Raw genomic sequence first — 22,363 nt, 5'->3', positions numbered from 1 at the left:
CCACCAGCTGGTGTTGGGACTTTTATGGAGTGAGGTCTAGTGAGAGCATTCCTTCAGGAGGTTGGAGAATTCCCAAGTGCTTTCTCTTTTGCTTCCAGGCCATGAAGTTTGTCTTTGCCTGCTATGCTGCCCCACTATGGCATGCTGCCTTTGCACAGGCCTAATGCAACAGGGGCCAACTAATACTAAAGATGGACTGAAGTCTTTACAACTGTGAGCCACAGTCAAGTGAGCTTGTGAGATGGCTCAGTAGGAGGTGAGTCAACTGCCGTTTAAACCTGAAGTCTTGAATTTGACCCCCAGGCCCCACATGGTAGGAGAGAATCCACATATGCAAATTAAGTGATCTCCAAGAGTGCACCACTGACAGACAGACACAAATAATAAACATAATTAATGCAATATAAAAGGGAAGTATGTTTTTCCTATGTGCTAAGTGCATAAATGTCTGGACATATATTTTGTTTATCCTCCAACCGTTAATATCAATGGCATCAATCAATCAACTAATCAAATCAATTAACTAACAGATTTTAAAACACAGTAACTCAAAAAGACTCATGGTACTCCCAAGTGGAGTAGAAAATGTGGCACTCTACAGCACAACACTGCTCTTGCCAAGCTATGATGAGCATCAATTCAGTAGACATGGACCCCAACATCCACATACATTGCCTTGTTTCAGGTGGGGACTCTAGGCTGCTCCTGTAATGCTGTGTTAATAGCCCCTTGCTGAGAATCTTTAGGAAGTGAGGTCTTATTGAAGAAAGCAGTTCATCTTTAAATGGATATCAGGACCCTGGTCCATTCCTCCCTCCATTCCCCTCCCCATCCACTCACTCCTCCCTCTCCCTTTTCTCTCCCTCCCTCTCCCTCCCCCTCCCTCCTGTTCCCCCTTTCTTCCCTCCTCTCAACATTTTTGACGCCCAACATGGGGCAGCTCTGGCCACAACATACCCTTTCCTCCTCCCCCTCCATTAGCACACCACATACTCCCCTCTGTGATTATTCAGAGTCACTATAGACCCAGTAACCTTGGGATGAAACCTCTACAATATAATAATCCAAAGTAAATCTTTCCTCCGTTAAGTATTCCGTCACAGCAATGGAAAACTAACTGACATACTTGATGACATACTTGGCTTATACTTTTAAAAACTGCCTTGTCTTCCTTACATTAAGCAACAAGATCAAAGAAATTAAGAATTCACACGAACATGATCTGTTTTACAGCACGACAGCTGCCTCACCCCAGATGGACCCAGCCCATCCAAGTGCTTCTTATGTAAATACTTCACAAAACACAACAAGCAAAACAGTCCCAACAAACCCTGGCTGAGACTTATGGATGAGTAGGCTGTGCAACAGACAGTGTTTATCACATGGTATAAAGTACCAAGGAGCCCAGTATAATCAATTTAATCATACTACAGTCATTTGTCCTGCAAATTTGTGAGTTACTGATAACAGTAGCTATTGCTATTAAGTACCTAGTTACATGACAGGGACTACAAATACTTAATGCACTAATAATGGGTTCACATCATCTTATGTCATCTAGCAATCACACGCCCCTTTACAAACGTAAGTAAATTATTCATAGGTACCTCAAAGCCTGCTGATTTCACAGCTGAGAGGTTTCCTGTCAGCCATGCCCCAGCCTCCACTTGCAAATACCTTCCTGTCTGTCTGATTGTATACCAGTTGTTCACCTTTCATGAATCTATGGACCCCTCTCCTTCAAGGCAAATCCTAGGGGTATATCCTTCTCCCCATCACCATACCAGCAGCCTTTCAATGAGCACAGAAGCCCAAAGTGAATAAATACACTCACATCCTTGGAATGCAAGCATGAGGCCAGGGACTAATAATGTGATGGAAGGTGTAAGACACAGCCCCTGACATCACAGAGCAGGCACCTGAGAAAGGTAACTGTGCCCAAGCACAGCCAAGAAAGAAAGCTCTTGTATTTCTGATGACAGTAATCAAGTAGAGTGCCTAAGCCTGGTGGACTCTATAGGACATGCTAAACCCTAGACTTCTGTTACCTAAGAACTCTCAACTTTGAGCACAACCTGGTATGACACAAACATAAACAAGAACAATGTAGGTTTTGCGGTTGAGGTTAATGGTGGTACCAGGAGCAGAGACAGAGAAAACACCCACACTACTGCTGTCCTGAAGCGCCCTGGCTAGTGCAGCTGGCCTGCCTTTTTTATTACTTGGTACAAAGTCTGTTTACCGGGGTCCCAGAAAGAGAAGTGAAAAGCAGCTATTCCTGCTGCCCTTGGGTCTTCCCTTTTATCCACATCCCTGAAGCACCCAAACATGCAGCCGCCTCTGTTCTCACACCAGCCATAATCAAAAGCAGAGGCCAAGAGGAAGGAAGTGGTCCAAGAGTTCTGCAAAGCTGAGGGGGCCTCCCCACCTGACGGCTAGGAGATGAGGTCACCAGTAACTGAATAGTCAGTACTGGGTAGCTGAGTGTTCCAGGGCCCACTGCAACTCCCTTCACGGGGCTGCTGGGCCCTGATACCACCCAGGAGAAGCAGCTCTGAAGCACTGACCAATCCAAAAAAATAAATGCCACAGAGGCCTGCACCAGCAGCTAGGAAGCAAGCTGCTTTCAAGCAGGCACAGCCCAGATCTGCTGCTTGGTCCTTATACTCCATTTCTACTGAGATCCTGCATACCGAGACCACAACCAATCTGTAAACAACCTCTGGGACATGGGAAGATCTTCGTGCAGGGCATTCCCACACCAGTCTATAGCACTTGCCTAACCACTATCAGACAGTCTCTGAGCTCTGAACCGAATGCTAGAATTTATTTTATATGACACAGAGTGGAAAAAATACCAAAGCACAAAACTGAAGTAAAATATAAAGGGTTTTGAGGTTCATTTCCTACCTCCTTTACAACAGCACCCAAGCTGACACAGCAGAGCAGATCACAGGGGGTTCAAGGGGAAGAGCTATTAGTGAAAGCTTGCCCCCCCGGCATGGGCAGGGTCAGCTCCTCTCACCATAGGCAGGGCCTAGTGTCAAATGTTCTCACCTGTGTGCTATAACTTCTAATGGACTTTAGCTGCATACTGAAGCTGAGGCTGCACTCAAATCTGGACTCCTCATCTCCTACAAGGATGTGATTAAATTTCCCTTAGCCATCACAAACCAATCTGCAAAGACAGCAGAGACAGGAGGGGCTGCAGTCCCCCACAGAGCTGGTATGAGAAGGAACACCACCACCAAGAGCAAACATCAAACCATAGCGACTAGAGGTTGGTAACTTTATCTACCAGCTAACATGCAACATCAATCCTGAACAAATTATGGAATCCAAGAAAAAAAAGGAAGTATGTTTTAAAGATGGGAGAGACATTTCTGAGTCTTAACCAACTATTCAATACACTTCATCTTACTAGAGAACAGGTACATAGTGATGGTTCTTCCAATAAAATATAAGCTATTTTATTACTGGCAACAGTAGCAATTTTTGGAACATACTTATTATCTGTTTTATAATCTCAATGTATATTCATGCTCAAGTGTTATATAACTATGCAAAAACTCTAAGCACACAACTATGAGTAACTTGCTCTGAGCCACACAGCTATCATCCAATATTTACATGTGAATTCCAGGAATAACAAGTAACTCTGTGGTCAGGAAACAGTGGCTCCTGAGCCAGGCATAGTGGCACACACCAATAAGCAGGCAAGACAGGAAAATTTGGAGTTCAGAAGTCTCCCTGAGCCACAGTGAGACCTTATCTCCAAATAAGAAGGGAAAAAGAAGGGAGCATAAAAGGAGGGAAAGAAAGGAAGGAAGGAAGGAAGGAAGGAAGGAAGGAAGGAAGGAAGGAAGGAAGGAAGGAAAAAGAGGGAAAGATAGAGAGATAAGGTAAGGGAGGAGAGTGAACAAGAAACCCTGATAAAAAGTAAATGGACAAACAAAATTGTCACTTGCAAACTTAGACATAAATGCATACCTTAATATAAATGCATAGCTAAAAACTAAAGCCATATTTCAAAAATGTTAATGCTAAATACTTAACATTTTAAGTACTTAAACACTGATGTTTAAATATTTAATGTTACAGAAGGGGCTGTCCATGCAGATATCCTCCCAGATTAAAAGTTAATGTGAACTAAAGGTTAAAAATAGTTTTTGTTTTACTCAAAGACACATTAACTACAAAGCCACTCGCATCTCTTCCCAGAATGTAATCAATATTCAAATCACCATTAAACCAGACAACTCTTTCATTCCCTTCAAAGTGCTACAACATCCAGGACATGGTATGGGGCCCATATTGCCCTCTAGTGGCAAATACAACCACACGTGCATAGCAGAGAATGCCTTCCTTAAGATGTGGCTTAAATTCTCCCCTGCTTTCTCAGATCAGTACAGGTAGTGTTGGGGTCTGAATACGAATATCCCCTACAGGCTCACAGTCTCCAACCAGTGGTAGTTGGGAAGGTTACAAAACCTTTAAGATGTGGAACCTTGCTGGGATAAGTGTCACCGAAGGCAGACTGGGGTCTTACTACCGGGGCCCATTTCCTAGTCTCTCTACTTCCTGTGTGGAGATGAAATGCCCTCACTCTGCTTCCTGACTGACAGGCCAGCTTCACCCTCCTGCTGCCACATCTCCTGACTGTTATGAAGACAGTCACCCCTCTTGCAAATAAGCTAAGATAAATTATTTCCTCCCTAACTTCTTTTGGTCAAGGTATTTTATTTCAACAATGCAAAACTAATTCATATAGATAAACAGATAATATATTGTAAGAAAAATTCTCAATATAACTAACTAGACTACCACAATAATCATTTTCGTTAATTTTAAAGAAGATTAAGCTTGTTGGAATTTAACCTGACAGAAGATCTTACACACAGTGGCTTGTTTCACATGGCTGCTGCAAAGTTACTGGGCTTTTGAGATAACGGTGAGATTTTATTCAGAAACATGGCATCATTATTCCTATCCTTGATAAGGCAGCCTCAATACTCACTTTTGGGTAATTTGAGTTTCCGTTCATAAGGGTCACATATCAGACATCCTGCTTATCAGATATTTATATTATGATTCATAACAGCAGCAAAACTGCGTTAATGAAGTAGTGATGAAACAATCTGAGAGTTGGGGATCACCACAACATAAGGAACTGTATCAAAGGGTCATACCATTAGGAAGGTTAACAACTGAAATAAGGCTTTAAATTTTTTTCTAAAGATTTATTTATAATTTACAGATATTGTTAAGATTTGCCCGCATGCTTGTGTAGCACATGCATTCCTGGTACCTATGGAGATCACATGAGGTTGACAGATCTCTCAGAACTGGAGTTACAGACAGCTCTGTGCAGCCATGTGTGCACTGGGAATCCAGGCCCTCTGAAAAAGCAGCAAGCCTGCAAACCATCTCTCCAACCCAGATGCAGAAACTCTTAATTGGCACAGCAAGGCTAAAGGGTTCTTGATCCACTTGGGCAAAACCCAAACCAAAGAACACTGTCACTTGGCACAAAAAACATAGCCCAGGAGGCAACTCACATCCAGTGAGAAAATCTTAGGATTCCTGAAGCACTGTATCCACATGGCCCTGATTACAGGGGTGGAAAGTTTCCATCTTTGGGGACAAGAACACAATGTGAGCTGAGAATCGTACAGACTCGTCTGCTCTCCCAAGTACAGAAACTCACTTTTGCAGAGACTCCCAAGAGACAGAAACTCCAGTCAACATAAACCTTGCTTCCAACAATGATGATTAGAGGCTAAAAAAATAGCCCCCATCAATACATCAAGGCAGATCCAACCCAATGCACATCTCACTACCATAATAGTGAATCGTAGTGGTTCCAAAAGAGAAAGACCTGTGATGAGTTGTCGTGGTTCCAAAAGAGACCTGTGATGCACCTGCTTTCATAAGATATACATCATGCCAAAGACATTGCCAGAACTTACTGAATGAGAAGAAAATAAGACAGGAAAAAAAAAAAGAAAAGTAATATTAAATACCTCTTGGTTATCTTTGTTTTGGTTTGCCCAGAAAATTTTATGATAAAGAGTCTCCATTGAATTGCTGGAATCAGTTCGGTCGAAACAATGACGATCTAAGACTTCCAGTGTGTGCAAAACCCGACTAATAGTCACTCCTAGATTCAGAAATTAAGGAAACAGTTAAACATCATAGTAAAAAATGATCATCCAAGGGACAGTGATTTGTATTCTCAGCATATACTATCAAAGAACGGCAAGAACTAAACCAGACACTCTAGACAGCCAGCACCTAGAGGCTTAAAGCTCCTTCACTTATGTGAAGTGCTCTACAGGAGTGAGAGAAAGCACAAAGCCCACGACTCCAACGCACTCCCTCTCCCATGGTATGCAGTACCTGCCGTCGACTCTTGACACTTGTCAAAAGACCACCGAACTTCCACCGCACGGCCTCGTTGCTTTATCTGCTGTTCTACCTCATAAATCCTGGCCCTAACCTGAAACATAAACACTTCAAATTAGCACGCACTCAGAAACTCTCCACGGCCGCCTAAATCCTATCACGTTTTCTATGAGTGCAGTGCCCTCTGGTGAATCACGATCTTAACTGTGTCACAGGAGACATAATTCCTGCATGAGCTGTGCGTTTTTAAATTTACAAGTGATGCTTTGGTTCAATAATAAATACTTACTAAAACAAACACCTGAGGGAAATTTAACAAGTGAAATCGTGTTTACTACATGGCAGAGATTTGAAAATCTTTTGAGCTGCTGGTCAAAGCAAGAAATGAACGAGCAACACTTCAGTAACTTACAGAAACAACTTAGTGAGAGACGAGTATCTTATGGTAAGCATTAGTCATAATCCCAAAACTGAAGCTGCATAAATCTTGAAGCAAGCAGTGCAGCACAAATAAAAACACGCAAGTGCCTGAACATCACAAACTATTATTCCAGGGCTCACAATCGGAATCAGAGGAATCACCAAAACTGCCTGGACAGCAGCTGCCTGTGTGCCAGAATATTCTATTAACATTTGTGTTTCAAAAATAAAAAAAGTGGGGGACCAAAAGTCAAGAAAAATCCCAAAAGTCCGCTGGAGGCCTGGCAGAGCTAGGACAGGCATTTAGATATCCTAGATGCAGGGCAAAGCATGGGCCACCATACCCAGGTACTTCTGGGCAACGAGAACATTCATTAAAGCGATGAAGCAAATGTCTACCTGCTGATTGAAGGCTGTGTTCCCACCCGGCATGGGGAGGCTGGACGGGGCAACCTGCAGCAGATCCAGGGGAGAGCCTGGGTTTGCGATCTTATTTTCGTTTGTGGAATAATTCCACACCAAGGCACTTGGGCAACATAGAGTGACAGTCTAGAAATAAAGCAGAGATATTCCAGACATTTAGAGGAAGAAGAAAAGTACTTACAGCAACTTCAATACAAATGACACTTTCCCACAGGTAACAAGGCTACCACTTCCTACAGATGGTTTAACAATACAGATGTCTTTTCCCATTCTTAGACACCCAGGTGGTAAGACAAAACTTAGAGTCGCCACCACGGCTACTAAGAGATAAAGTATAACTGATTAGCTAATATTCCAACACAAGAAATGTAAGATTATTTGTCACTTCAAATGAATCTTTATTGTTAAACAAGAAGGAATACAATTAGGGTATTAAGTGCTAAGATTATAGCTTTAACTACTTATTAAATAGCGTGCCTTAAAGCTTTATAAATGCTCAGCAGACACTATCCTAATACAGGAATAATCCAAATTATTCTATAAATATCTAGACAACAAATATTTTCAGCTTTGCAGGCCACCTACAGTTTCCATCACACATTCTTCTTTGGTTGTTTCAGTTACACAATAAAAATGTGAAGCTGATTCTTGGATCACGGGCTAGATTTGGACTAGAGAATGTAACTCACCCAACTCTATCCTAAACTTTTATGAACACTTTTTAAAATTCAGCCAGCTTGTAAGAAGCAGTTTCTACAATCATTGCAGCTATTCATGAGCTAGGTGTTGCTGGCTTATCCTTATCTCAAGAATGCCAATCAATCAATCAATCAATCAATCAATGATGGTCTCTGTATCTCTAGGCTGGCTCTGAGAACTTATTGACTTAATATGTCACTATTTAACACAGTTCTTAAAGCCAAACTTACTACAATGTCTTACTACTTGAGATGTTTCTAAAAAAAATAAAACTGTGACAGTAGTTTTGTTACTTTTGTTGTCTGTTTCTAGACTATAATTTCCTGTTTGTCTCTTCCTACCTAGTATACCCAACACTTATATTCTCTTTGATGGACTCTGATCATCACCTCTCAACCACACAGGCCCTTCAGATCAGAAAGTCATTTCTCACCACAAGCTCTGTGGGCAGCCTCGACCCATCTGAGGCCTTGGACCATCTAAGAGGCCTTTAGATCTCAAACACCACACATCTTGTCTGCCCTAGTCTTCAGAACTAGACATATAACCATCTCTTGATCATATCTACTTCAGGGTTCTACTGGGGGAAAAAAATCCTGGTATCCTTTGGTATTTATGAGGTACTAGTTCCAAGGCCCTTCTCAGATAACCACATCCACAGATGATCAATCTCCTATCTAAAAATTACAGACTATTTGCATATACTCTGTGTAATCCCCCTGTACACCTCAAATCATCTCTTCATTACAAAAATGGCAGGCAAATAGCTGTCACACTGTGTTATTTTGAAAATAAGATGAAAATGTCTGTGTGTGCTTAAAATAGGTAACTTTTTTCCTGAGTTTTTTCAGTCTTCTGATATGAACTCAGGGATACAAAAGGATCCACATGCTCTCAAACTGACTAACCTAGATGTTTCCAAACATATTTCTTTCCCTCATCTCCCTCTTTCTGAGCTGTCCTCTCCCACAAAGCTTTCCTATGTGCAATTGACAACTGACAGCATCACTTCCCTGATACCAAACCAAAGGACACCTAAGCCTCAGGCCCATGAGGGTCTTCCACTCACTCACTCACCCACCCCCACCAGCCTCTACCTGCACACAGAATAACTAACCGGTCCTCTCACCCTTTTTCTATGCTCTTTGCTCTCTGCCAAGAACACTCTTTCCACTGAAACTACCAAACTTCTACAAAAGTTTCCTGGAAAAGCCTACCTGGCTTTCAAGCTAAACCAGAAGTTCCCTTTTTAATCACCATCTCCCTATTAACATTTAGCATACATATGATACGCAAACTACATTCTTCTTATGAGAACAGTGAACTCCACCACCATGGAGACCATGTCTTCCAGAATAGCCTGATTCCAAAGCCCCCTGGTAAAGAGTAAGACACAATAGGTGGCAGCTCTGGGGAGGAACTGTATTCATGCCTAACTAAAGGACCCAGAGCCAGCACACTGCTGTGTTCAAGGACAGCACAAGCAACAGTGACTGACTGTAAAGAAACAGGCCCCCAGCTGAACATGCCAACTGCAGACACGGAGATGCTGCCAAAGATGCTATCTCGACAGAACAGGAACACAGCTGACTTGAACTGTGGGTTCTCCTTGAAGGATATGCAACTAAACTGTTTAACCATCCTGACGATAGGCAACAAATAGCCAGATCTGGCAACACTCACCTGGAATCACAGCATTCAGGAGGCTACGGCTAGGGCACTGTTCTAAGTCCCAGCCCAATCTAGGCTACATGGTGAGACCCTGTGTCTAAGTCAGCAAAAACACCACAAAGGCAAACCCAACAGTTTCCTTCTGCATAGATACAACAAATCTCTCAGTGTGATCTAACGAACAGAAACAAATCATTGGCCAGGCAGTGGTGGCTCACGCCTTTAATCCCAGCACTTAGGAGGCAGAGGCAGGTGGATTTCTGAATTCAAGGCCAGCCTGGTCTACAGAGTGAGTTCCAGGACAGCCAAGGCTATACAGAGAAACCCTGTTTCGAAAAACCAAAAAAAAAAAAAAAAACCATATCATCGATTCCCAATTTAAGTTACCACATCTTCCCCACAATGAATTTTAACATAAAATAACACTGACCATTATGGACTTACCTGCAACATACAACTAAGTCCATAAACCAAGGGGCCATGCTGTGCACAGGAAAGGAAATCCGAGAAGGCCAGCTGCACAGGGCTCATACCAGGCCCAGGGGTGCCAGGACTGGGGGTCCCGATACTCGTGTTATTTGTTCCGATTATCATGTGGGGTGAGTGAGCAGCAAGGAGGTTGGGGCTATCACTCAGTAGTAAGGAAAGACGCCGGGCACAAAAATACGCTAGACGACGAGACAGGTAGGCTGACTGAACAAACTCATCTGAATACTGAGAAGCAGAAGGAAGGCAGAAGTCAGTCATGTCTCATGCTTTGGAACAACTATCTCAATTCGTCTTTTCTTCTTTAGGAAGAAAGTCGTAAGTACAATAAAGAACAATGTTATCCAGTAGTAACATAAAGCAAGCCACAAATATGATTTTTTTTCCAGTAACCATTAAGAAAATAAAACAGGAACGGAAAAGATAGCTCATCGGTTACAGAATGCTTACTGGGTGGTTCAAAGAACCTCCATGTCAGGAGGCTCACAACTCCAGATCCAAGGGATCAATGCCCTCGGTCCTCTGTAGGCACCTGCATGCATGCAGTGCACATAAAGGCATGCAGGCACACACATACAAATCTTTTAAAAAGAATAATTAACATGTTGTATTTAATACAATATTTTCAAATAGTATCACTTCAACAAGTAATTAATGTAAAAGTATCCAGAGTATAAATGTTTACATAAAGTCTGAAATCCAGTGTGCATTTTATACTTTCAGTATATCTCAGTTCATGATGGGTACTTTTCAAGTGCTCAAACACCTACCTGGTAAGGGGCTAAACAAGTCATGCAAGCTCAAACCATCCCAGGAGATCACTTTGAGGGGAAGCACAGCCCCTTCCTGTATGTAGTAGCTCCTGGGGCAGGTGTAAGGGACACAAAGCAAGGCTGCCCACTGATGCACTTTCAAGCCATCTGAATTATCAATACCTCTATGTATTACTTTTCTAAGAAAAAAAAATCAACCTCATTCAAATAACCTGTATTTAATAGATTATTTGACAAGTTAGTCTTTGCCCAATGGACTTAACAGCTATCAGAAGAATGCAAATGATTCTGTGCTATCTGTATATGGACCAGCAATACAAATGTTTTGTGTCATTTAGAATGATTTTCCTCCTCTCAAAAGGGATGTCTTTCCCCTTTCTACCTCAGCTTACCTAATCATTCTTATCAGACTCATTTCTCACCATAAAGCCAACTGGGTGGAGGGGCGATCTGCCATACCTGCAACATCAGAGGCAAAAGGAGCTTCAGAAGGCTGTCATCCACTGGTCTGATCTTCTCTAAGACGTCCAGGATCCATGTCAAATACTCATGCTTTTCCAACATTCCTTCCTTAAACGAAGAAAAATTATACTGCTGATGCCAAAGGAAACCTAAGTTTATGTTAGGTACACTTAGATGTGATTTCAACCCTGGGTTACTGCTAGAGACACTCATTCTCACAGTCCACGGTACAAATTCCTTTGTTTGTTTATTTTGTTTTATTTTTGTTGTTGTTTAGCACGCATGGTCTGGGTTTTATTTTTGTTTCTGGTAATATGCTTCAACCTAAACCAAATTTTAAAAATGCTAACAGATATCCAAAAGCCACCACACCCCAGGCATGGCACAGGACAAGACATCAGGAGCATGAACACTCGTTCTCAGGGAGGAAATTGAGGTAATAGTGATGGCTCTGTACAAGGACAGCTCATACCACCGTCTCAAAGGCATGAAAACTCCCACCATGCTCTGTGCCCAGAGTAAGTCCTAAATCACTCTCAGATTTGCCTACCTATAAACATATTATTTGAAATATCAATTTAATAACCAAATTAAATTAAATCAATTTAGTGGACTTTTTAATTAAAAACAACACATAAAACAATTCTATACAACCATGCTGAAAAACAATTACATCTCTACACATTTACAAAATACCCCACTGGAGGGACATGGTCTTTTTTCTCTTACTTTTTTTTCTTCTTCTAACCAAAGTCATTTGACAAGTCTTCTACTACTGAGCTACATCTCTAAAGAAGCCATTAATCCTGCCACAAGCATCCTCTGTTAACTGACTTCATACATACACATACACACACACACACACACACACACACACACACACACACTGGATTTCTAGGCATAGACATAATGTCAGATCATAGAACTTCTGTTATGACTCACAGCATGAAAACCTCTTCAAAATAGAAGATAAGCCATGCTTTATGAAAATCGTGTCATATTTTAAATTTCAGTAAACATTTAAAATAAATTTACAGCAATGTATAATGATGTAACCTTAGAAAATGAAATTAATTTTAAAGAGGAATCCTTGGGTTGGGGAAACAGGTCACAAAGTAAAATGATTGCTGTTCAAGCCTGAGGGCCTGAGTTCGATTCCCACCATCCACAAAAAAAAAAAAAAAAAAAAAAAAAAAAAAAAAAACTTTTAAAAATCAAAAACAAATAGACGAAGGAGACACCTGCAATCCCACGGAAGAGAAGTTGGTAAAGGAAGAGCCTTGGAGCCTGCTGGCTGGTCAGCCTGGACTAAGCCTAAGCCCAATAGGAGACCTTGTTTCAAACACCAAGATGCTCCTGAGGAATGCATCAATACTCAAGGTTGACCTTTGGCCTCCAGAGAGCCATGCCAACAGACAAGACAAGCAATAGCACATATATACACACAAACACACATACACACATAAGAAAACAAACTTTTTAAAAAAAATATCATGGACTTAATAGTCAGTCCTCCAATTCTTTTGCCTACAAATTCCTATTCTTATTTTCCACATATGTAAGTCTCCACATGTGTACACTAGGGCATCTTTCACATCTCAGAACGCAGTAAATTAAAATCTAAAGAAACTTTTAAAAGTTGACATCAATTTCCATCATTTTAAGATCTGTTTTCCATTTTAAAATGACATCCTAGCAAAATACCTCAGTGGGTAAAGGATTGGCTGCCAAGCTTGGAGACGTAAATGCAATCCCAGGAATGCAGGTGGTGGGAAGAATATCACACTGATTATTCTCTGACCTGTACATACATACCATAGTACACATGTACACATACATGTACACATGCTCACACAAGATTTAATAAATGTTGCTAATATATTAAATAATCTTTCTAAAAGCGCTGGCTAGCATCCTGAGAAGACACATTTCTGAGATGCACACTACATCATCAGCTGAGTAAAAACCGTAACTGCAGAGCTGAAGCATTCAGTGTAGAGCTGGGGTTTGCAACAGTTGTTTCTAATCATTTAAAAACTAACAATGCTACCTCACAAAAGAACCGCATGGCTTTTTTGTTGGTTTGTTTTAATATTTGAGCTACTCCTAAAATTCACTTACTGCCTGGATATTATAATGAAAGTTCTAAATGGAATGTTTAAAACCCACATTTTTCTTTCCTCCTTGATTAACATAATGGATACTGAAAATCTGGGCTAATAATGAGACTTGAGCTGAATACACCTTCAGCTATACTCAACAAAATATACCTGAATAAAAACAAAACAAACAACACCACCGCTGACCTCTGCTGGCCAAAAAGAATTACAGCCGCTTGTCTGGGTGAGAACTCAGCAGTTCCTGGTTGCCCATAATCTGCCCCTTAAATTTTCATTTCAAGACACATCTGAGCTTAATGAAGATGAACTCTATATAGAATAGTTCAGTGGCAGAGGAGATCTGTTATGATAAAAGAGGTACCAGCACAAAGGTGTTTCTAAATAAATATATCTAATTTACAAAATAGCGAGTTTAGGAGGGTTATAATTATTAGTACAATCACAAAGTAATTAATGGCACTAAAATACCTAATGGCACAGGAAACCCGGGTTGAATATGTGTAATAAACTGTCATTGCAGAGCCTATATGTTACTTTGAATGCAGTGTAAGAAATGTGACTGTACTACAGTGCATGGCTGTAGCCCCGGCCCTTGGGAGGCAGAGCCCCAGCATGGTCCATAAAAGTGAGTCCAAGGCCAGCAAGAATTTGCCTCAGAAATTTCACTCACATACAAAAATATCTTTACATACATACATAATTTAGCACCAGAAAATACAACTATAGACATCCACCAGCATGTTTTAGACAACCACAGACCACACAAAACAGGTATATAACTGTACCATTAGTCTAGCCTAGAATGTAGCAGCCTATACCATTTACATATACTCTGTGATGCTTGCACAACGATAAAACCCATTTCTCAGATGCATCCCTGTTGTTAAGCATCACATGACGGTACACAGGAGGTGTCCTTTTCTTGCACACCTTGGTCAGATTACCTGGAACATGTGAAATGCCAGCTTCTCGTTGTACTCCCACTGCTTCATGGCTTGCTCGACCTCTGGTGGCACAGGGACAGGACCGTCACCTGTACTGGAAGCCATGTGGTAAAAATCAGAGATTTTGACCAACTGCTCTCTGAGGTATCTGGTAGATATCTGTGTCCACTCTGCATTAAAGAAAGAGAGGAGAGGGAGAGAAAGTTCTAGTTGTAGACACAGCTGTAAGAATTACACCCCCCCCCCCATTATTCTGAGAACACACTTTCAAGTCTAACATTTGTTACATAAAAATGATGTTTGCACGTGCAGCCATCACTGAGAAAAGCATGCCCAGAACCCAGCTAGATCTCAGGAGGACAAAACCGCCCTACTCTTGTGCTTCTGTGACTGTAACAGACATCTGTATATGAATGTCATTATGTGTGACAAACAACAGTTAGTATCACAAAACCACTGAAGGGTCAGTGGTAAAACAGCAGAGCAGAGAATAGTACTTGTAAGAAACCTCACTACACCAAACTTCTCAAATGCAGCTCTTTTGGGTTTCTTTCCTTTCCCACTCCACGTCAAGTGTCAAATGCACATGCACTGGCTTTTTGTCTGACTAAAGGACTGACACCCACAGGCTGGACCACAACTTAGGCTGTCTCTGGGATGAGCACAGGCACAGGCACAGGCACAGGCACGGCTGACCCTGACTAGATCATCTGTACTAAGTTATGTTGTTTTCTTCATCCAGAACTCATAGCCCAGAACTCACAAAGGACAGGGTCAGGTTGAATGAGAAGCTTCAAAAGGTAAGAAATAAAAAGGGAACAGAAAAATAGCACCAGGAAAGGGGGCAGGAGCCGATGAGATGGTCCAGTGGCTAAAGCGCCTGCTATCCAGGTGTGAGGACTTAAGTTAGAATCCCAAGAACCTGCATCTCCAGGTTGTCAGCACATGTTATAACCTCCAGTGTTTCTAAGGCAAAGTAAGAGGCAGAGACAGGAGAGTGGGCCACAGAGCCTTGTGGGAACAGCTTACCTCAGTAGTAAATGACAAAAGAGCATTCTCTCAGCCAGCACAAGGATGGAGATCTAAAAACCGAGGCTGTCCTGTGACCTTCATAGTGGTGCAATCCTATGTGCCTACCTTGCTTCATGCCAAGACTACACACACATGCACACACATGCACACACACACACACACACACACACACACGCACGCGCGCGCGCACACACACACACACACACAGGTCACTGAAATTATTTTTAAATGACTGTCACTGGGGCACAAATTAAAACTGTGTTGCCTCTGGCAACCAAATAGGAAATGATACTAACTTTAGCCTATTCTGTGGGCAAAAATATAGTAACTGCAAGCTTGCAGCCAAGTTTCCCCAAAGAGCTGGGGAAGCAGCATCTTCTATGAAACCAACTTAAGGAAACAACTCCACACAATGTTTTCCCATCATTTGGTTCTCCCACTGGCTCAGAAGGGAGGAGCAGAGCCAAATCGCCTGACCGAACTGAGTCTCCAGCTTTATTAAGTGTTAGTTTAGTCATATGTTCCAACTATATCTTATAAAGTAAAACTCAGTCTGGTATGGTAATAAAAGCCTATAACCCCACCACTGGGGGATGAAGGCAGGAGGCTTACATCATAAGAGCCTGAGCTACATGAAACCCTGTGTCAAAAAACTAATATGATAGAAATAAACTTAAGTGCACACCACAGCTGTTAAACTCCAGTGAGAAGCGGTGCAAAGGCATGATCGGGTATTAATTAGACTGACACTCTATTCTGGGTTTCACCATTTTTCAGAAGCACCACTGATCACAGATGCTATCACTAAAATGGATGGACTGGAACTAAAAACAAGAAATTCTGCTATGAATGCCATCATCCTCTTGTCCTCTGGTGACATGGACTAACGGTCCCATGATACTTGTTCAATCAAAACACCACCCACCTGCTGAGACAGGTGGAGCTCACCTATAACACGCAAACACAGAAACCATGATACAGACCCTGAGCTTTGCTCAGCAAACCTGTAACTTGTTCTCAGTGTGGTGCTGTTAGCAAGCCCACGGTACACTTCAGCCCAAACTAAAAATACCACAAGCCAGCACACACCTACTTTGTCTAAGCCATTATCCTCATGGTCTTCACTATAGAAGTACAAGTTTACCACCAAAAACTTGGAACACAGACGAATACAGAAGAAACCCCATAATAGCCCACTTAATTCCCACCATCTATAATCACTACTGGGATAAAGAGTCTTCCGAGTTATCCACAGGAAAGTGGTGGTAGCCCTTCCACCACAGACAGAGAGCAAAGCCCACAGCTGCCCAAGGTCCTTATGGGAAATCACATGGACTGGGCAGATGGTTCAGCCAGTAAGGCACTAACAAACTGAGGGTGAGGACAGAGTTAGGTCCTCAGAACACAGATAAATATCAGGCAGTCACAGTGGCACACCTGTAACTCTCGTACAAAGGAGGCAGACACAGAGGACCCCCAGAGCAACGAGATTAGCCATGATCAGTGGGCTCTGCTCAATATTTAAGGTGGAGAGAAAGCAAAAGGTCACCCAATATGGGCCATGGGCCTCCACATGCATGTACATGCAAATACATGTACCCACAGTCATGAACCTATATACATCACACATGAACACACATGTATACGGGACAAAGTAAGGAAATGGGATTTGTACAAAACCATAGCATACCCTCTTCATACTTTACATTGTTTCTGCATTTATAAAATACATTTATAAAGTACAATGCAAATGTTGTGCACTATTGTGTGGCTAAGAACAAGCACAAAAGTATACACATGTTCAGTACAGGTGTAATTTATTTCAAATACTCTTCATCTGTGGATGGCTTAGTCTGCAGTCAAAACCTATCTATGGATATATTGGCTGGAAGATGGCCCAGTGTGCAGCACTTGCTTCGTAGTTACCCTCCTGAGCTCAAGTCCCCAGAACTCAAGTGAAAACCCAGGCCTGGCTATACCAGCCTGAAATTCTGGAGGGGGATGGAGGTGGAGATGATGGGGAGAATCCCCAGAACTTGGTGGCTGCCAGTCTCACTCTATATTCAGTAAAACAGGAATATGGCAGATATTTTCTTTTATCTTTTCTTTGATCACTGAATATACTACATTGTGATCTGAATTCCTTTTAGGAATTAGTAAATGCTGCCCTCTCAGCACTTTAACATCAGACATCAAATTACAAGGTTGGGAAGGTGGCCCATGGATTAAGAGCTGGATGTTCTTCTCTGATTCCCAGCACCCAAGAGGAGGCTCAAAGGAGGCCCTGGCATTTTCGTGTGATGAACAGAAAATAGTGCACGTAGGGAAGATCTGGCTAGAGAGAATCAGAGTAGAAATGTGGAGAAAAGTGGCCACGGAAGGTCCTCTGAGTTGAGAGTCCTGGCCACCTCAAGCAACTCAGAAACCAGGACCACGCCTGCCCTCTCATACTATCTATAAGGCTAAATGTCAGAGTTGATGAATGCTACCCAGATCCATTGGGAAGAACAAGGAGGTCAGAGGTCAGTAGGCTTCATCAGCGCTCTCCCTCGTATTTCAGGATCCTAGAAGCACATGTCCATCTTTTCTAATGCCTCATCCTTAGGACAGAAAGCTGGCCCAGAGGGGTGCAGAGGTCAGAGTCTGCCTGCCCCAGCACCACAGATACAAGACCTATATATGAGACTGCTCAGGGGCTGAAAGGCTAAGGCAGTGAAAACCGGACATAGCACACGCCTGCTCTGTTCTTCAAACTCAGGAATTTATAAGCATGCAGTGGGTGAAAGCAGAGGTACTCCAGGTTAAAAGATGATGCTCTAGAGCCTTCAAATACTGCAGGAGGATCAGGGAGCTGGGTGCTAGGCAGAGGAGAACGGAGCAGCCATCCTGGTAGCAAACACAGCATGCCAAAGACAAAGAGGCCTGGAAGTTCTTGGTAGTGTGAAATTCGCATTGACTTGTCAGGATTAGGATAGGCTGTGAAACATGACTGAGCCTACAATCCAAATCTCAGCTCCACCATTCACTGGCTGTGAAAAATGCAGCAAAATACAGAACCCTGGCAAATTCTAAATTTCCTCTTCTACAAATAATAACTACCTCAATTACCATAAAGACAGGTGTATTGGTTGGTTTTGTCAACTTGACACAAGCTAGAGTCGTCAGGGAGGAAGGAGCAAAGCTCCTGCACAATGCCTGAGATGCAGTTGTAAGGCATTTCCTCAACTAGCAGATCAATGCCGGAGAGCCCAGCCCATGGTGGGCGGTGCCATCCCTGAGACTGGTGGTCCTGTGTTCTGTAAGACAGAAGCTGAGCAAGCCACAGGAAGCAAGCCAGTAAGCAGCACCTCTCCATGGCCTCTGCATCAGCTCCTGCCTCGAGGTTCCAGCCCTGCTTGAGTTCTGTCCTGACTTCCTCTCATGATAAATTATGATCTGAAAGTATAAGCCAAATAAAAATAAACCCTTTCCTCCCCAACTTGCATTTTGGTCGTGGTGTTTTATCGCAGCAATGGAAGCCATAACAAAGACAGATGAATCACTAGCACAATGGGTGCCAGATAGGAACTGATCAGTAAGTGCACAGAATGATTCTAGAAAGGAACAGTAGACACTGGCTGCCAGTGGACAGCATGTGCTGCTTCTGATATCAGACCTTGATCCCCACTCAGCTAACACCCAACTGATAACATAATGCCTGGTTCAGTGTTCATGGGAGCAGTCAAGGTTGGTTTCATGACTCAAAGGCTTTCAATGGATCCACTGTCTTTAATGAACGAAGATCAAGCTTCTTGCAAAGATACTATACCCATCTCAAATGCTACCTCCTAGTAGCTTTTGACTGCACCACCTCAAGCTGCTCTGGCTTGAAGGCTGTGCTTGTCTAGAAAGCTGTGTGCCTGTGCACCTGTATGCATGAGCAGAAATGTTTCTGGGACCAATTGAAATGCCATATACTGTTTCCCTGGCCTCTGCATACTGGACCTCCACCTGGTGGATGGGATGGCACACCCTTTTCAGAGTGTTAGTGCCTCAATCTGCTTTATTTCCATAAAATTGAGTATTGACTTCAACCAACACATCATACAGTCCTTCCAAAATAGAAATCAAGTCCCTACCGACTGATTCTGCCTTTCAACTCTTAGTGGGAACTTAACGTCATTACTGCATACCTATGGGGTTTTTAACATCATTATAGGAAAAAAAAAAGACTATAGGTCTTAACATTGCTATAACTAGAAGCATCAATGTGCTATCAAGGGTACATGCAAACACTGTAATTTGCTTTCTTTGTGTGGGGGTGTTTTGCCTGTATAGCACATACATGTCTGGTGCCCATGACACCAGAAGAGGGTATCAGATCTGCTAGTCCTGGAGTTAAAGATTATTGTGAGCCACTATGTGGGTGCTTCAAATCAAACCCGGGTCCACTCAAAGAGCAGCCACTGTCTCCCACCTCTGTCCTTCACACTCTTTTTGAAGCAACTCACCTGTAAACATGTGCATAAAGACCCTTTAATCCTATGCTAGCTGCCACCATCTTTCCTTTTACAAAAGCAGTTGGAAACCATGTGAAAGGAATGAGGGAGACTAAAAAGCAAAACAACTGTGACGAGAAAGCACATGCTGAAGGTAATCTGGTTGCTACACCACTCTAGGTCAGAGATGACAGCCTCCTCACTGGGGCATCAATCAAGCCTTCCGAGGGATAATGAGCCAGACTTAGCAGCTGACTGAATGAGAAAATTCAGCTGCAGTACGTATAAGCTGCACAACCCATCTCCAATGGATATGTAAGAAACACTGAAGGGTCATCCACCACCATCCTATTTCATGGTAAGACACTCTCATGGTTAATACCATCAGTGAAAGATAACCAACCGATTGAGAGGTATTGGGAAACCACGTCCTTAAGAGAGGACTTGGGTCTAGAACACATAAAAGAATTATTACAACTCAATATGTAGAAGACATCGAATTTTAAGGTTAAGACAGGATAAACATTCAGAGGTACTCAACATCAGAAGCTACGGAGGAAAATAAAAACCATAAAGCAAAAGCACAATGACCCAAGACTATGATGACGATAAACAAAACACAGTGACATGCACTGGGCAAGGATGTGGGGGGAGTGGGATCCATGAGAATGGCTGATGAGAATGTGACACTGAAGAAAAAGAGAAGTGTGACTGCCCCTCAAAAAGTTAAACATGGAAACACAATGCAGCCCCACTACTTTATAATCAGCTATACCCAAGAGATAATATACACGTATCTACACGAAGACTATATACAAATGTACATGGAGTGCATCGAGACTCCCAAGGGACAAAAAGTAAATCTAAACATCAACTGATGAGTGGACAAACTGTGTTGTGTGCCTACCACGCAGCGATATTGATACGTAAGGGGAATGCTCTGCTTATGAGATGGGCTATAACTCTAGAACAGTATAGAACAACCACTGGAAATACTAAGTGAAAAAAATGCTAGTTTGGTAGACCTCTATATTACATGACTTATTATGTCCAAAATATGAAAATCTATACACAAGTGATGCGAATGAGTATGGGGTTTTGCACATAGTGAAAATGTTCTGAAATGGTGTTGGTATTGATACAAATGTTTCCTCCAAGGCTGAAACATTCCCTCCTTCAGGGAAGCTACTTAAGCTGGAAGTCCCTGCCTGCCAGAGCAAGCAATAAAAGGTGCGAGTCCCCCTGAGACTAGACTAGAAGGTTCTCAACCTTCCTAATGCTATAACCCTTTAATGCAGTTTTTCATGTTGCAGTGACCCCCACACTACTACTACAGAAGTGCAAAGATTCAAAGATGTCAATCTGCAAAGAAGACTCTTGAAACCAGCTGAACTGCCAGGGAGTTGTTTAGACCAGAGTTACTTTCGAAAGACACTCTCCAACCTGCTCCACTGCCTGCAGGCTGTGCTGTGTGTTCTAAGTTCCCAGCTTTTGTCAGTTGTCACCCATGCTGGGGTGGGCCTTGGTGATGCAACAGTCTGTGAGTCAACTGTGCTCCAGTAAGTAACCCCTCACCCAGATTCCTGTGAGTAACCAACCCCTCACCCATATTCCTGTGAGTATACCCAATCAAACTTATTTGTTCATCAAGTTGAATTTTTGGTACCAATACTTTGGTCTCTTGTGGGATCCCTATCTGGAGTGAGTAGAAGTGTGTGTTGTGTCTTCTCAGGAAAAGTTTTGTCTCCAACAGATGGCTTTATAACTATGAACACACAAACATCTTTGGGTTGATTTTATAAATGGGTTAATTATATAGCATATGAATTACATCTTAGGGAAGTGATCTTTTTTCTTGAAATACTTTATTTCCAGTAAGAAATTATCTACATCTCGAAAAGTAAAATAAAAGTAAATTCTATGATATTTTTGGAAGAAAGGGCAGATGGGGAGATGAGAGTAAGAAGCCAGAGTGGCCATAAGTTTATGGTTAAAGCTGGATAGAGGGTAAGGAGACTTACAAACCTCTACATTCTTTTTAAGATCCACAACAAAATAATTTTTAAAGTTATAATTATCCAAAATCCCCATTTGGCCAATGTTAAATTCTGGAATCAAAACATGCTTGCCAGCGTGTTAACCAGCAGTCTGGATAAACAAAAGCATAAATTGGTACTACCCCAACGTGATGCGAGACCAAAGGAGTCAAAGCACTGTGCTCTGCTCAACTACCAGGAAGCCTGCCCTTCTGGCTGGTGAAGGAGTAAGAGAGCAGAGAGGGAGGCGGTGGCAAACAGGCTACTGTACACAGCAGAAACACTACAAAGCAGTAAGTGACTGGAAACATTAATCCTTTGAAAACAATCGCCTGTGGCTGGGAAGAGCCCTTACCGCTCTTCCAGGGGACTTGCGTTCAGTTCCAAGCTCACACACAGCAGGCTGCTCACAGC

The 22,363-nt window shown here is 42.4% G+C and overlaps 1 protein-coding gene across 14 annotated transcripts in view; it reads right to left on the bottom strand.

Annotated features, from left to right (window-relative positions):
• Med12l (mediator complex subunit 12L) overlaps positions 1 to 22,363 on the bottom strand; it is a 290,187-nt gene that overhangs the window by 212,649 nt on the left and 55,175 nt on the right. For all 14 annotated transcript variants that reach the window (XM_076932420.1, XM_076932432.1, XM_076932433.1 and 11 more), the window contains 6 exons: positions 14,404 to 14,573; positions 11,337 to 11,447; positions 10,063 to 10,332; positions 7,225 to 7,374; positions 6,400 to 6,499; positions 6,024 to 6,160 (listed from right to left, as the gene is read on the bottom strand). In XM_076932420.1, coding sequence (XP_076788535.1) covers positions 6,024 to 6,160; positions 6,400 to 6,499; positions 7,225 to 7,374; positions 10,063 to 10,332; positions 11,337 to 11,447; positions 14,404 to 14,573 — 938 coding nt within the window. The remainder of the gene's footprint in view (positions 1 to 6,023; positions 6,161 to 6,399; positions 6,500 to 7,224; positions 7,375 to 10,062; positions 10,333 to 11,336; positions 11,448 to 14,403; positions 14,574 to 22,363) is intronic.

Source organism: Arvicanthis niloticus, chromosome 4 (assembly GCF_011762505.2).
Source record: "Arvicanthis niloticus isolate mArvNil1 chromosome 4, mArvNil1.pat.X, whole genome shotgun sequence".
In the NCBI taxonomy this organism is placed as follows: domain Eukaryota; kingdom Metazoa; phylum Chordata; class Mammalia; order Rodentia; family Muridae; genus Arvicanthis; species Arvicanthis niloticus.
Note: the sequence above shows the minus strand (reverse complement) of the source record. Positions and strands in the feature narration are given on the sequence as shown.